The following is a 16,702-nucleotide window of genomic DNA, read 5'->3' on the forward strand; positions in this document are numbered from 1 at the left end:
TCATAGATTTAATCTTAGTATTTACTACTCACAATTTGTTGTTAAAACGTTCCATGCTCATCTGTCGGAAGCCTAATGAAATTGTTTTATATTTCTCATTAAAACAAACCTGTTGCAACTTAGAAAAATGACGTTTTCAACTTGAGAGCAAATTGCTCAAGTGTAGCTAGAAAATGAACAATTTTTTGGAGATCAGTTAAATTAGTGATAAGTGAAACCATTTAATTTCCACTTCCTGAGACTCACAATGATATGAAGTACTTTCTTTGATTGGTTTTTATTATTGCCTTAGTAAAGTTTTGATCCAAAACTAGTTATTTAATATTTGTATACTTGTAATTAATTATTAATGAACATTTTTATATTTCTTAAAGTAATAAAATACAAAATTTTAAAGAGTATTAAGAGTCCTAACAGACAATATATGAGACGGGTATTTCCTATCTTTAATTTATAAGCAGTGATCATGGAAAACATGTTTTTAATAAGGATATTTACTTAACTAATACAAATACTCAACGTTTTCTCACTGATTGCACATTTTACAGCAATAGCAACATACTGCAATTGAATAAACTATCATATGAAATGCTGGGTAGTTAGTGAATCACTCGAAACAGTAGTTATGTGTAGTCTTCACATACAAAATAATTACTCAATAAAAAAATAAAAATATTACTCATTCAAGAACATTTAGTCGACCTCCTTTCCTATCGCACATTTCCACAACCTGAAAAACAAACCCTGCCCAGCTGCAGTGCCTGTAAAGAGAGACTCATAGTTTCTCTTTCGACGAAACAGGAGGGTCGATATTCATTGCAGCAGTCCGATCTTGCTTTGCTAAGAAATATTGCACAACTGTATGTTGTTGACAGTCCCCTGGTCCATTTCTGATTGAGGTACATAGTTAAGTTAATGACTTATTTTACTCTCTCTGTCCATTCCCTTGTCCATCCTTTTGCAGCTTGTTACGGAGGTATTTACTCATCAGGGCTGATAGAAACCGCTCTTGATGTCAGCGCTCAGAGACAGTCATTTATCTCCTCTTTTTCTATAATGGTTGAAGGTCCGCTTGCAGCTGTGACAGCATTTGAGTCTGGCTCCGGTTTTATCTCAACGTCTTCATAACTCAGGTTATCATAGACACTTCTCATGTGGTTCCCCATCTCCAGCTCCTGGCTGGCCTTAGCTTTTTCCTGTTGCAGCTGCAGCAGCACTGCCTTGTTCACATTAGGACCTAAGAACAGAAAACAGACAGATTTTACTCCTCACTCCCAGTTTAATTGATTTTCTCAGGTGCATAGAAGAAAAGTGCTGAAATAAAGTGCCTACCAAAGTAGCTAAGCAGCACAGGGAGGAAGATGAGTCCATGAGCCAGCCCCAGAAGTGTGATGACCAGGTTTAACCGGAAGAAGAAGATCTGGATGAGCTGTGCTTTGGCAAACGCCAGCACAAGGATGCCCGGCAGGTTGGTCATGGCAACACCAGCAACAACCTTCAGGGTACAAAATATCCATGTTTAACTCAGACAGCAGCAGATGATCATGGATGCTCATACAATTAACTGTGTGTGGCACTAAAAGTGAACCTTTATTAACTCTTCTTTCCCCCAGGTCTGATTGTTTGTTTATTAGTTAGTTTATGTATTAGCAAGATTACGCAAAAATCCCCAGAACGATTGCCTCCAAACGTGGAGGAGGGATGATGCTTAGGCCTTGGAAGAACCCATCTCATGTGGAGATTGGGGGGCAGATTCTGTCATTTTTTAAATATGTTTATTAAATCACTTACGTTATCTGTCCGTTTACATTTTCTACTATAAGAAATAAACAATTGTGTAATATTGATAGCCTTGGAAAAAGTATATCTGTGCTCTTCGAGTTTTCTTGACATTTGTGCTTTAAATTTGTGAGTGATTCTGCACTAGCTTGCCTTATACTGCCGTTCACTTACCGCACTGCCCATATTGGCTGTAGCCTCCATAGCTCTTTCCACATGTGTGGGCTTGGTGCTGAGCGCAAAGGCTCTCGTCATATGTGACACAAACTCCACAGAGATGCCCACCGCCTGCAACAACATGAAGAATGTATATGTAAATCTGTATGTACATTTAGAACTTAACTTCCTGGAAACAATGTTTCTGTCAATGTTTTCATATCATAATTGTATTTTTTATAAAAAGGAATTATCACAGAGAAGTTTGCCTACAATTTTATATGTACAGTTTCAAAAAAATAATAAAAGAAATCACAATGAAACTGTAATGGTAAGGAGATTCTAAATACATTTATATATGTACCCGTAAAATGGAGGATTCAATATACACTCAAAGTAAAGATGACATACAACTGTCTTCACAGGCTGAGCAGCACTCCTCATGACAGGTAGAATGAGCTTTGTAAAGTGGATGGAGTGCCCCTTTAAGCCCCATCACAAACATGAACTCACCGTGACCAGATTGATAAGGGCCACCGCGTTGTAGTCTATGTTCCACAGTGTCATGACGCCCACAGTGTCCACGATGATCATAATTATGGTGATCAGGTTGAGCAGGCCGGAGCGCAGGTCCAGACCCAGAAGCAGGCAGCACACCACGAAGGTCGGCAGCAGACACAGCGAGAGGTTGTAGAGTCCCTCCGGCACAATAGTCAGGTACTGCTCGTAAAACACATTAGTTACCCTTGAAGACAGAGAGGAGCAAAACAATGGTCAGTGTCTGTCCAAAGTGCTGTAGATGGAAGGTGTTATATAGGAGTTTGGGAACTGAAAGTACATACGTGTAGGGAAATACTTCAAAGTCAGGTGAGGTGCCAGGGATATTCCTCATGCCCATGGTGATATTGTGGGCCAGCTCTCTGGACTTCAGCAGCGCAGCAGTGAACTCCTGAGAGTTTGTTAAAGGTGTGTGGTAAGCCATGAACCGAGTGGCTGGGACCAAGCAGGAAAAAAAGAGGATCACTCATTATTTGGATTTCTATTTACAGCGTAACATCTTTGACTGCTTGGCGATGACTTACCTATAATTTCTCCGCTCGCATCTCTCACCACGGCCTTGTCGTAGGCCCCAAGACCACTGTGAAAAGTAAAAAAAAATTAAGCCGTGACACTGTTGTTTCCGTGGTGTGATCTTTTTGTGTGTATGTGTGCAACTATGATACACACCCTTTGGGGCACTGCAGGTCAGGCCTGTTACCCAGGAAGTCGGGGAGGAAACGGTTGAATTGTTCTACACTTGGCCTGAGGACGCCATTCGAAGGAGGAAGCATACATTTACGTCTACAAAGGTTAGCAGCTATGGAGACATGGGGGGAGAGTAAGAGTGTTGATAAAGTACAGGTAGAGTCATACAAGGGAATTCTCGGTAAAGATTGGCTGTTTTCTCAGCCGTGATTCTCACCTTCAGTTGCAGGACAGAAGTTTCCATTATTTGCACTGGTGGTGTACAGACGACAACATTTGGATCCAGGGTTCAGCCAGTCAATGAAGTCATCCACCCAAGAGTTAGCAGGAATAGCCAAGTAGGATCTACACATCAAATTGTAAAAAGACAGCAAAGGTCCATGATGAAAGGATAAGAGTATATATATTATCTATTTGTTACAGCTACAAATGCCACGAATAGACCAAATATAACAATGTGTAAATCTGTTACAATACTGAGATGTAAATATTTAAATCAGCTCTCAGTTATATAATTTAATTTGATGCTATATTTGTTTAGTTTGAAACACACTTATCACTGTAAATTAGAAGAGATGACGCCCCTTGTCTGTATTATATTTTTTGAAGCTACAGTCAGCAGCTAGTTAGCTTAGCATAAAGACTGGAAACTGTCAAAATACAACTGGAAGCTCCACATACTGTAAGTACAGCAATTATAGGGAATACTTTGAGTGTTTGCTATCTGCATGGCTAAACGTGTAAGAGGCAGCTTTTATCTGCTCAGTGGTGTTCATATAACTCAGTTTATCATTAACTGCTCTGATTGGATAGTATAAGAGAGACAGGGGTAATATCGATATCAGGTACAGGTCAGCCTTGAACCTTGGTTCAAGGATGTGTGGGTAAAAAAAATGATGATGATGATGATGATATAAAGGATAAAGACACTCTTCATTAATTTGATCCAACTGATTGTTGCTGAGTTAGGAAGCAACCGCTCCTACAAGCCTGTTTCCTTGCTTTGAGGTTATGAAAAACTCACAGATCAGGGTCATTGGTGGCATACTGGATCTTCTGGGTTAGTGAGAATTGATCACAACCCACGCTGGAGCAAGCGCCATTCATGCCCTCCACAGTGGTGAAGTTGAAGCCCCTTTTTGTGACAAAGTAAACAGGAACTCCAACTTCAAAGTATTTGTACAAGTACTTGAAGTAGTCCAACATATAAGAGCCCTGCACAAAAACAAAATGTTTGTAAGGTTACATTAACACAAGACTGTGCGAGCATTCATTTAAGTTTATGTAAAAGTGTGTACGGACCTGGGGCATAGCCAGCTCCTGATCCAGACCAACTGTGACATTAAACATGAGGAATATAGATCCACAGAGCATGAAGATGAAAACCAACATCTGCAGAACACAAGAAAAATATGAACCTTTTAACTTTTTTTAAAAATATATTTTAGTCACATCAGAGGCCACAGCTTGAGAATCTGTGAAATGTTTACGGCTGAAGTGTTAGCTTTACCACTAAGATCCTGCTGTAGCGGCTCAGTAGGACTGGCGCGTAATACTTCCTCATTAAGGGCATCAGAAAGCCTTCATTTGGCTTGTTGGGACGCTGCGTTGACACTTTGACACAGCAGAGCAGTTCACAGCGGTTGTTGTCTTGGCGCCGGGCATCCAGGGACAGCAGCGCCACAAAGGCCGTCATCTGCAGGATGAAGTCCATGAGCACAGCCAGAGCAGCGTACAGAGCGAAGGTCCTGACTGCTGGCATGGTGGAGAGGGCCCCTTGGGTAACCGAGACATGATCACAGGTTAACACATTGTATGGAAACGCAGCATGATGCCCTTCAGTGACACCTTTTCATAAGTCACTGTTATCGGTTGTTCCTACCTAGAAAGAAGCAGATAGACTCAGACAGACTGCACAGGAGCATGCTGGGAGCTACGTTTCCAAGGACACGTCCAATCTGCTCCTCTCTTTTTTCTCCAGGCCTTCGTGCATCTCTCTGCAAGGATGCATGTATCACATTACTTGAAATTTGTATTTCTTAAAATCATCTATATCCAACAACTAGGGTGCACGGTATGTACCTGGTACTCCAGAACAAAGATGAAGATGTTGTCAGCTCCTACAGCGAGCACCAGGAAGGGCACAACCTGCAGAATGACCAGCGAAGAGGGGATGCCGATCCAGGAGTAGAAGCCAAAGGAAGTCAGGACAGAGCAGCCGACCACCAGGATCCCACCCAGACCCACCAGGAACTTGGAGTCCACCTTGAGGACAGAGCGATAAGAATCCAGATGTGCATTCAACTCTCTGAACCATGTTCTTCCCATATCTTTGTCATATCATGCTTTCTTTATTGTATAACTTTGAGGCCAATGTACGATGTGCTCCACTGAGACGTTAAAGCACTTTACAGCTGACATAGCAACACTGCAGTTTCTCCTTATCACATGTATGATAAGTACTGTTTCATAAATGTTACTTGCAGACTTCCATTTTAAGTTTAAAAAAAACAAAGTTGTGTAGCAACATCGTAACTGCTGCACTATCGCCTTTGTGTAAGGCTGGTCTGCAGTCAGGCACAGCAGGGCAGCAACATATTGCTGCATGCTTATTTTAGTATGTTTTTTATTCTTTTTTTTGTGACTGTGTTTATAATTTTTTAACCATAATGTCAGAATGCAATGCATGGAATAACATAATATACATAGACCCCTTTATATATACCTACATACACCTATATACATATACATACCCACTGAAAAAAACATACATATCCAAACATCTGCATAAATAACACACACAGACACAGACACGCACATACATATATATACTTACATACACATACATAAACATGCATACAAACATACTAATTAAATTAACATTTCGTAAATAGCCCCTGACACAAAGTACAGCTGAGGATGCTAAAAAGGCCATTTGCATTGCAGGTGTTGGATCACAAATAAAATATTGAATATTCTCCAATTTAAATATAATGAGAGGAACATTTTTAACCTGTGGTGGGGCTAAAGTTATGAGCAGAGAAAAATGACAGCCATTATATTTCGTTATCTGTTGACCATGAAAGTCTTTATAAAGATTTCTGATAATAAATCCAGTAGATATTCGGCCCAAATTGGTTAATTGACCATTTGAGTACATTGAAAATATAGTGCGGACAGTACTATCTGTGAAGTCTTACCAGTATGCGTTTCCATGAAGTGTACTCTCCCAGAGCAACAGAAATGTAAATAAAGATGACAGCATAGCTAATCATAAAGATGGGGATGTCCTCTGCCGTGGTCCGATTTATCTCGTCCTCCAGGGACCTCTATGGAAAGAGAAGAGGGTTTCAGGTGGGGAGTGGTATCAGAGATAACTCAAAGATTAGGAGCTAAAGAGTTAAGATAGTGAGGTGAAAAAGAGGTAAGGATGCCACCCAACCCTTGGCAAGCTGTAACAGCAGGTCTTTATCAACATGGCACTGATTATTGCTTTTTTTTACATTTTTGATTCTACTAAATATGAGATGACGAAATAGGTGGAGGGATTTCAAGAAGTCACAAGCAATAAAGGTCCCTGGTCAGGCTAAGGTTACCTGGTCATGGTCTTAAACACTGTTCAGATCTGGAATTAAAGGTTCAGTGTGAAGAATTTAGATCCCTTTCATCTAAATCTTTGACACTGGACCTTTAACATCCATCCTGAGTGATCCGATCTGAAGTGGGAGACACAGTCTGGATGCATTTGAATCCCAGGTGTAAACAGACAAACTGTCCACTTGAGATCTTATATCTCAGGACAGCTCAGGAGATCTTATATCTGAACAGCGTTTAGGTCACTTGGGGATTGTTGATAATGTGAAAATATGCATGATGTGATTTGTGAGTTTACCGTACCTCTGCCATGTAAGCAAAGGTGAAGTTGTTGGCAGGGTCTTTCTGGTACTCTTGGACAATTTTAAGAAACTCTGTTTCCCACTGCATGGCCACTTTAAACTTGGGGTTGGTTCGAGCGTAGTTGTTGAGGGAGAAGGTCAGGATTAAAGCCTCGGCATTGGTGAAGTCGTCATCTGGGGAAAAGCGGGAGGATTAGCATTGAAGGAACGAGTTGGGAGTGCAGTCTAGTGAGTTTCTGTGTAAAGGATAATGCTGAAAGTCACTAACTTGTATAGCCTCCAACTGCTAGAAAGGAGAAGACTGGAGCTCCGTAGTCAGCCATGCAGCTCATCCCCAAATCAGTGATGTCTTTGAAGGACAGGGGAGAGCTTGAGAAAGGACAGGGGGGGGGGAAAAGGAAAGTTACATTTGAGTCACTGTGAAGCTGCAAATCAGTCGCCAATGTTTTCAGTTTGGGTTGAAATCCTATTTGCTGAATCCTTACTTGAGGCAGTAAAACAAGTGGTCTCTCCAGTCCACCTCTTTGGTCACCCCCAGCTCTGTCATGTTCACCTTAGCGTTAATGTTGTCCAGGCTGTTCTGGAAGTACTGTGGCAAACTGTTGGTTGCACAGTCCATCAGGGAGACATTGTTTGGGCTCAGAGGCGCGAAACACACATCCTTCAGACTTGCTGTGCGGTTCAGATCTTCTGACCAGAACTCAATGTTCTGGAAAACAAGAGGCATCATGGCGTCAAAATAATATGATGAGGTTTTTCAACTCTTTCCCTTTTTGCCCTAAGGTATTATTCATGGATTTTTGTTTAAAAAAATCATCTAGAGCACATTTAGGAAACTGATATCTATGTGGTGGTCAAATTTGGTGCAGCTTGATTAAATTCAAGGGAAATGTTGGGCCTTGGTAGAGGTATGCACTCTACTGAGCGACATTCTTGATTCATACCTGAATTCGTGTCTGGAGCTCCAGCAGCTGGATGATGAGATCCTTAGATATGATCCCACTGAAGTTCTGTCGACCAAACAGCAAGGAATCATAAATGTAGCCCTCTCTGTTTGGCGCTGTCAAGATCAGCTGGTTGGTTCTGAAGAAGGGGTCAAAGTATGTGTCGTGGAAGGTTTTCTCCTGGCGGGCCCGGCTTTCGGGAGCGGACCACAGCTCCACTGGGTCAGTGGTGAGCTCGATGGATTTGAGGCCGGCAGCGAAAACAGCCGTGACTGCAGCCGACAGCAGGAGCACCTTGAATGAAGATTCAATATTAGCAACAGAGGCAAATCTTTTTCATCAGGCTGACATTTGTTTGGTTGGAAGCCACTGTGACTAAAAACTGTTGTGATGGTTTGTGGAAAAGTTTGTCATATGAAAATGTGGTTTCTGTCCATTTTTAGCTACGCCAAGGAGGTGATGTGTTTGTTTGTCTGTTAGTTAGCAGGAGAACGCCAAAAACCACTGGACAAATTATCATGAAATTTGGAGAACGCATGTGGCATGGGTCAGGAAAACACATTTTTGTAAGAATTTGTAACAGGGAGCAAATCCAGGAATTTTATTTAGATAAAATTTCCGTCGCTTTGTAAGATAGGACATTCATGGATCTGACATATTTACAAAACTGATATTCACAAGTGTGTAATATGGAGCGGTTTCATAAGGGGACTGTTTTGCTTTGGCCGAGGTACACGGACTGACTTTTACCTCAGTGATCTGTACCTGCCGTCATGTGCTTAAAAATACTTACTATGAGAGGATAAGTGGCCATGAGGATTCCCCATTGACGAAACCATGAGCTCATGAGAGCTTGAGCTGCCAGGCTGTTCCTTTCAGCGCACGTCACCTCCGACGGGTCAATGAGTCGCTGAGTCACATCATTACTGTTCTGGTCTTTGCCGTTCGCCTTCCTCATTCCTTTCTTTTCATCGTCTCTCTTCTTAGACATCACCCAGAAAGAGACAAAGAGGTACAATAGGAAGGAAAATAGCAGGAGACAGAGCAAGATGATGGAGATCACAAGGAAGCCGTCTGTCCCCAAGAGTCTGAAGGGACCCGGGGGCCGCGATGGAGGAGGGATACTCGGGCACGACGCTTGGCAGTCTAGGCAGGAGCAGACTTGGCCTCCTGAAGGCGTGGTCTCATTACACTTCAGTGCACGTCCGTTGTAGGGAATCACACCCTCTGGTACTCCCTCAGTGTCTCCCTCCTTTATCAGCTTGAAGTCGAGGTCCAGTGGAGCCAGGCCGTTGCTGGAGTCTCCCTGGAAGTCATACCAGCGCTGAGCGTTACACAGCTTGGCGCCGTATCGTCCACACATGGTGCCGATGGCGAACCCCCCTGTGGCAGGTATCCTGACATTTTTACAGGACTGGAACGACCCGTCTGCAAAGGTGTCGCTGAGGAAGGCCTGGTAACCCACCACGACCACCCTCGTCACGTTTGACTCAGTGAGGTTCATGACCTTTGTGATTTTCACTGTCTGGCTCTGGTTGGGGCTGCAGGTGTTGATGCAGTGCAGGTGGGCAAAGTTCTCAGCGCAGGAGGGACAACGGTTCAGCACGGCCTTGGACAGGACCAGGCTCATATCAAGGGATGTCAACTGTTTGGTTGAGCAGCAGGCGTAAGTGTTGCCCTCGCCACGGTCCAAGACTGGACACACCTAGGGTCATAACAGGTGCTTTTTTAACACAAGACAGAACTACACATATTGTGGGGATGGTCCGACACTACAATACTTTATTAATTCCTATGTTCTTCAAACTGTTATTGACATATACACACCTTTTTGAGTTGAGTGTAGTGATTTCCTGTGACTAGTCGGGCTCTGCTGTAGTTTAGACAGGGGACAATAGCAGGAATAAGGGGATTTTCTATGAGTGGGTTAGATCCGCACTCCTCATAGAAAGAACAGTAGCCAGGCTCATGCTGGGCCTCGGACAGAACCTGTGTGGAGGACATAAGTTACACATACACGTTAGTTAACTGGAAAAAAGAAGGGAAATCTTAAATGCAGTTTCTACTCAAAACTCAAATATTGATGATGTCATTTGTATTCTAGATCTTTGGCCCTACCTTGCATTTATCTGCATAATTTATAGCAATTCACAGGTAAAAATTGATGATTTTAAAAGCGGCACGAAAGGTTTAGGATGTCCACCAGTAGTGTTATTATCCTAATGACTTTACAGCTGCACTGTGTCCTGTGTCCTCTCAGCTACTTAATGTCCGCTGGCAAGATAACAAAAATTGCAAATTGGAAAAGTTGTTCAAGGTTGATTACAATATCCATAGCTTATAACAAATAAATGAACAACAAAATAAATTATTATTCAGTAAAAGTGTTAAATATTGATGTTTCACAAGTTTACGAACATAGTATGTGCATTATGTAAAACATTTATGTAAAAGCGCTATGGCTGGCAATTGTTCCAATGCACTCAACTGCATAAATAAACTTAAACTTTAAACACATATTGTGTGTATCCTGACCACATATGGTCAGTGTGGTGAATAGAGGACATAGTTGAAAGGAGTTGTGGAGCTGCTGTAAACACCTGACGTCAGCGGGTGCTATTTGAATTGTGCCAAGTTTCACTCAGTTTGATTCCCTCCTTCTCTCTGTGCTCATACATTGAATTTGGTCAATGAAATGTTTAAGAGTGCAGCTTCAGAAGTTAAAGTTGACATCACTTCAAATATAATAACCTATTTCAGTTGAACTTTAAGTCTACAGAAGATTTCAAATGCCTTAATAAACACAGTTTAAATATATCAAGAGAACGGCAGCAGACACTGTAGTTTACAGTATATTTCCTTTTGTTGTTTTTTTAATTCGGCTTTTACCATCTTCAATAACAGTGAACTCAGACGGCACTTTATCTTTGTTGCCTGTGTGAAAACTTCACTAACTTTGGATGCTTAAGTGTAAGCAAGCAGGGAAACACTGTTTTTGCTTTGACATTTATGGTCCTTTATCCAAAAAAAAAAAATTTAATGCCGTCTTTTGTGACTGCAAATATCAATTTCTTTCCCTGAAATGTGTAATTGATTAAATCTGTTATGAATTTAAATTACAAAAGAAATCACATACCTTACATTCTATTACTTTTACCTTAACCTAGTATCTATATTGCGGTGCACCTTATGAAACTCAATTATCAGGTATCGACTGACTAACAGAGAAAAATGACCAGATCAACTTACCATGCAGGTCAGAAAGACGACCAGGCTCGTTACGTGGACCATGATTCCTGTCAGGGTCCTCGGGTACAGTAAAGAGGAGTGTATATTAATCAGTGTTGGTCTGCTGGATGATACATCAGACAATGTAAGACAGTGACCGAAGAGCTCTGGGGTGTCCTCTCTCTCCTATCACCTGTGTTAGGGTTTTGGACAAGCCCGATGTCACCACTCCTGTGACGTCTCAGCTTTCTTATCTGGTCTGGTGATGCAGCTGTCCAATCACAGCATTGAATGATCAATATCACTGTCGATAATTAACATGGGAGGGATTTTGATAGGGTTGCTGGGGAGAGCCAAAGCACAAGGAAGAAACTATGGGAGACACCAAAACAACAACCACACCCGGATCTTGACAAAGGAGTGTCTCTCCTTCACCTGAAAATGTATCAGATTGTCGCCATTACTGTTCCTGTAAATGTGTTTATATTAAAGACATTGGTTTCTGCAAATCAGTGGCATTTCTGTTTGTTTTGTTATTGTTGTTTTACAGTTTATACTGTAAACAGGCAAAGTACAGTACACCCCACCACAGTAAGCCTGAAGATGACCTTTAGACCATAATCTAAGTGACACTGATTGGTGCAGTCCATCCGATTTCCAAGGTGCAGAGTGTAATATCCCTGAAACCTTTCTTTCTGATATTTAGTTTTTTTATTCAAACGTCACCCATCGAATCCACTAAAAGACTGATGATAGTCGCAGGTTGTCATGGTGCCAGAATACCATGACCAATCACTTCCTACCCCATTTATGTTTTATAAAAAATGGTCTTATCGCATGTCAAGGACAGAGTCGAGATAAAGCTCACAAGGAAGGCTCCACGGTCGTGCCATGGAATTGTAAGGCCATCAGAGATATCAGGGCGACGGTTTTTTTTATGATAAACAGATATGGTAAAATAAGACAATGAGCAAGATGTCTCATGGTGTTGTTCTTTGCTCTTAATAGATTTGAATTTTGTAGCTTGGCCAAAACAACAAAAGATTATGAGACTCTGCAGTGCACGCCATTCAGATTAAAGGTAAAATCATGTGGTTTATCAGCACATATATTCATCAATTTATTCCCCCATCAATTTACTGACTTTTTCTATACTTTCATTCAGTAAATGAAAGGAAGAATTGCAGTTTTATAATTTTTATTACTGTAAACACTTAATATTTCAACTGCACTATATTCATTTGTATATAACTATGTATTTATGTCATCATTTGTACTCATTGGACAGAAATGTGATAAATCAAATGTACATTAATACCGCTTATCAGTGTCTCTTGTCAAAGTTTATTTAGTTTGACATGAATATTATTTATTTATGCATGCAAGCTTTTAAATATTATTCCATTGTAATTAAAGAAATACGCACGTTAAATCTATCAAATCATCCCGTTCGACAGCCTTAGATTCACGATTAATAGAAAAAAGTCTCAGCTTTCACAGACAGAGCTGTGGGAAAATGTCTTGCCGTGTGTCCTCCAAGGTACAGAGTGTTTAAGAAGTATCTGTAAACTTTCACCGAAGTCAACTCCAGATAGCTCACACTTTCCCCCCTTTATGACATTGACAACCATTATCTATTGTGCTGGCTGGATGCTGGAGAAAGCTGGTTATCTTGACTTTTTGGACTCCGGGTGAAGGGTAGTTTCCTTGAAAGATCTTAGCTATCAGCTGAAAACTGGCTCAGAGGATAAAACCCCTCTTTGTGATGGAGATACCGGGATCCTCAAATCTCTGCAACGATCATCGCCCTCTCAGATAACAGTGAGGGGAACAAATCACCTGAGAACAGATAGCTTGACATTCAAGGTGATCACCTACAAGGACCTTAATACTATAGCACCATCATACCTTAAGTAGCTCATAGTCCCATATCACCCCACTAGAGCACTTTGCTCCCAGAACTTGTCGTCACAAAAGTCTCTAAAAGCGGAGAAGGAGCCAGAGCTTTCAGCCATCAAGCTCCTCTCCTGTGGAATCATCTCCCGCTTTCACTTTGGGATTTCAACACATTCCTGCCTTTATCTGTATAGAGATTCATACATAAATTACATATAGATTTTATGATTAATTTCAATGTTATTTAAATTTACCCACCTTTTTAGTCAGGCTGTCCTCTAGTATTTTATCATTTCTTAAGGATTTATTGTATATTTGTACTATTGTTATTTGTATATTACAAATATTTGATTATCCTATCTTCTTTTATTGTTGTGATTTCTAGTATGATCGCTTTAGTATGAATTAGTCTCTCAATCTGAATGTTTTTGATTCATATTTAATCATATGATTTACTATGTTATGTAAAGCACTCTGAATTGCATTTGATTGGTTTAAAAGGTGCTACATAAATAAAGTTTGAATGATCGATGGTTGAAAAACTGCTGATCGTCCTGCACAATAACACAAAGTCAACCAGCTCTTTTCACTGCACTAGCCGGGCACATGCATGTTTCAGCTGTTTACCCATTGTGCAAGACCAAATGTTTCAGCCTGCTTCCATCAACTTAGCCTTTGTTATCAAACCAGTTTCTTTTCAAGGTTTTTATTTGGGTTTCATAATAGCAGGTTACTAGATGAATGAGTTCCCTCGTGAAACTCAAACACGTGAACCTGATTCATGTGAAGATTCGCTGACATTACAGATTATTACTGAAATCTCGACAAGGCGTCAAACAGCCTAAAACCTTAGATGCATGTGTATTACTGTGCTGAAAACCATGTTTCCTTTAAATTCACAGAGCTGCACATGAAATTCTGGCTTTTATCGATATGATAATTTATCATTTGACACAAAATATTTTTTTCTGTCTGAGAACCTGTTCATTAAACCAGAAACAAAGAAGAAAAAAAGACAGTCTGAATCAGATCAGTATTATATCACCTCAACCCCCATAGCTAGTTATAATCAATCTTGACATATACAGGACTCTGTGTTGATATATGCAGTGGTTGTTGTCACTTTGCAGGTATGCAGGTATCAGTGTTACGTTACATTGTGTGGGCTTTATTCTCATTCATCGATCCTCTCTGCTTTCCTGGTGAATGAGTCACTAAAAATCAGTCTTGTTTGGCAGGTGTTGGATTAGAGCTGCTCTCTTCCGGTTAATAATATAACGTATAAAACAAACCTGCAGCCTACTCGGATTTGTGAGTGGATGAGATATCACTGTATGGCCAACTGACCCTTTCCACTGAAGAGTCACAACAGCTAATAAACCATTCGATTATGCACATGAATTATAAACTCAATATTACTGCATAATGTAATCAATGCATAATTGTTAACTTATAAGACTGACTAGTTAACCTTATTAGCAGCTATGTTGAAAAGCCAAGTATGAACTACAACTTCACACGAGATGTTTGTTTAGTTTATTCTTCACTTTCATTCACTTTGCAACATGTGGAGTCTGTGAAGCAGGTTTCAGGTCAATACCAGGGAGGTGAATCATACTCTGATCTCTGCCAGAAACACAATAGGGAGCAATGATTAGACACTGCATGAAGGGTCATGTTGACATTGTATGTGCCTCACAGAGATAAAAATGTCTTGGTGTAGCCAGTTTAGTGACTAAGAGTGAGCTTGTTAAGGTGGTAAAATATACAGCCCATCACGGCACAGATCTGTAAGGTCAATTCTGAATAAATCAAAAAATCTTAGGGAATCATGGTTTTATTCCAGAAAAGTCAACATATCCAGGACAAAAACATTTCCTATCCCTATGAAAAATACAACATTTTTTGGGGGAAAGCAAAAGATGTGGCTCATTTGGACAGCTTTGAAATTTTAGTACTAAAAAATAATTCAAAAGTAAACATAAAACATAAAAAAAAGGGGGGAAAAATACATGCAACAGTTTTCAAAGTTCATTTAAGGTTCACTACCCGAACTTTAAGAAAGAGTGAGTATGAAAATGGAAGAGAAAAATAGAATTCAAAATCTGCGTTGCTTATTAGGTCCAAAGTCTCCAGGCCCAGGGAGGCCTCTGGGGAAGCCGCCCTGACCTCCTCCGGGCATGTTGTTGTTTCCTTGCCCCTGCATCAATGGAGCATTCTCAGCAGGCATGCCAGGAGTACCTGCAGGACCAGAACTACCACCCAGAGAGTTTCTGTTCATCCCATGACCGGCCATGTGCATCCTCATGTCTTGCTCCCTGTTTTCAGGGAAGTTGCCTCTGAAGCCCTCCTGCTGCCTCTTCATCATCTCCTCGTTGCGCATCCTCATCTCCTCCTCTCTCCTCCGGTGCTCCTCTTCCTGCCGCAGCTCGGCCTGTTTCCTCTTCAGCACCTCCTGACTGTGGAGCTCCTCCATCCTCCGCAGCTCCTCCTGGCGCCTCAGCAGGTCCTGCCTCATCAGCATCACCTGATGCTCATGTCTGGCCGCGTCCATCTCGACCTCCAGCTTCTCCTGAGCCTCTTTCATGTTGCGGTCCACCATATCATACTGCTGCTTCTCCATCTCCATCAGGGCCTTCCAGCGCATAGCATACTCGAACTCGAAGGAGCCCGGCTGGGCAAATCGAGGAGGCTGCTCACGTTCTTTGTGATACTGCTGGTTTTTGTTGATAATCTTCTCTGATAGTCCCTCCTCTTCATCAAGCTGCTCCATGGGTTCCACTGTGATGGGGCGAGGGAAGGCTGTGAGAACATAGGCACCATCATTGCACTTATCCAGAGCTTTTCTTGCAGCTGGCTTTGAGGTGTACTCCACAATCCCCTTCCCCGTGGGCCTCCCCCGGTCATCCACTATGACCACCGCCCTCTCTATCTGACCAAACACAGCGAAGGCCTCCTCCAGCAGCTCGTTGGACACAAACTCTGGCAGATTCTTCAAAGACAGAGCAGCCCCGTGGGTCGCAAACCTCACCCGTATGGGCCTGCCTCTGAACTGGGTATCGTCCAGCTCGGCTCTGGCGATCTCTGCGATGATCCTGGTCTCCAGCCGGATGAAGCCGAAGCCCCTGTCCTTGTTGACGAAGATCTCGCTGGCCTTGCCGTACTTGTTGAAGAGCTTCTCGATGTCCTCCTCGGTGACTCCGGTCGGGAGGTTGCCCACAAACAGCCTGCTGCGCTGGGTGAAGGTCTTCTCCCCCGGCTTCCTGAAGCTCTGCATGTCCAGGGTGAAGGCCTCATTGGGGCTGGAATGGTCGCTGGGATCCGGCTGCTGGCCATTGGTGTTCGTCCCCCCGGGTTTCTTCTGCTCTCCCGGGCGGTTGGGGCCGTGGTTGTGCTGAGGGCCTTTGTTTCCCTGCATCGTGTAGCCGAATTTAAACCCGAGTGGAAGAAATGCTCGAGGAAAAGCACGCAGACTCTCGGTGGACGGTGGCGCACAAAGAGCAGCGAAAATGGCGAGCCTGCTTGCTGCCGCGACGCTATTGTGACATCATCTCAGCG

General features: G+C 42.1%; 2 protein-coding genes across 2 annotated transcripts; both read right to left on the bottom strand.

Annotated features, from left to right (window-relative positions):
• Positions 1–261: 261 nt before the first annotated feature.
• Positions 262–11,480, bottom strand: npc1l1 (NPC1-like 1). Its single transcript, XM_053420341.1, has 21 exons — positions 11,270–11,480; positions 9,848–10,009; positions 8,814–9,725; positions 8,021–8,314; positions 7,562–7,785; positions 7,345–7,445; positions 7,078–7,250; positions 6,381–6,509; positions 5,263–5,445; positions 5,063–5,177; positions 4,691–4,956; positions 4,483–4,572; positions 4,205–4,395; positions 3,398–3,525; positions 3,163–3,292; positions 3,018–3,073; positions 2,778–2,928; positions 2,449–2,680; positions 1,954–2,067; positions 1,333–1,495; positions 262–1,237 (listed from the first exon to the last, which is right to left on the bottom strand). Exons 1-21 carry the CDS (start codon positions 11,309–11,311, stop codon positions 1,023–1,025), a joined length of 4,071 nt encoding a protein of 1,356 aa, XP_053276316.1. The 5' UTR covers positions 11,312–11,480; the 3' UTR covers positions 262–1,022.
• A 3,485-nt stretch (positions 11,481–14,965) lies between these two features.
• Positions 14,966–16,680, bottom strand: nono (non-POU domain containing, octamer-binding). The gene has a single exon (XM_053420068.1). The coding sequence runs from the start codon at positions 16,560–16,562 to the stop codon at positions 15,243–15,245; it is 1,320 nt and encodes a 439-aa protein (XP_053276043.1). The 5' UTR covers positions 16,563–16,680; the 3' UTR covers positions 14,966–15,242.
• Between the last annotated feature and the right edge of the window lie 22 nt (positions 16,681–16,702).

Source organism: Pleuronectes platessa, chromosome 4, assembly GCF_947347685.1.
Source record: "Pleuronectes platessa chromosome 4, fPlePla1.1, whole genome shotgun sequence".
NCBI classification, from domain to species: domain Eukaryota; kingdom Metazoa; phylum Chordata; class Actinopteri; order Pleuronectiformes; family Pleuronectidae; genus Pleuronectes; species Pleuronectes platessa.

Bases quoted from the DNA above. Each gene is read 5' to 3' on its own strand.
- npc1l1 (XM_053420341.1), bottom strand. From the start codon at position 11,311: ATGGTCCACGTAACGAGCCTGGTCGTCTTTCTGACCTGCATG. The intron at 10,010-11,269 runs GTAAGTTGATCT...TCCTCCACACAG, and splicing joins TCGTCTTTCTGACCTGCATG to GTTCTGTCCGAGGCCCAGCA. The intron at 4,573-4,690 runs GTAAAGCTAACA...TGTGTTCTGCAG, and splicing joins GCTACAGCAGGATCTTAGTG to ATGTTGGTTTTCATCTTCAT.
- nono (XM_053420068.1), bottom strand. From the start codon at position 16,562: ATGCAGGGAAACAAAGGCCCTCAGCACAACCACGGCCCCAACCGCCCG.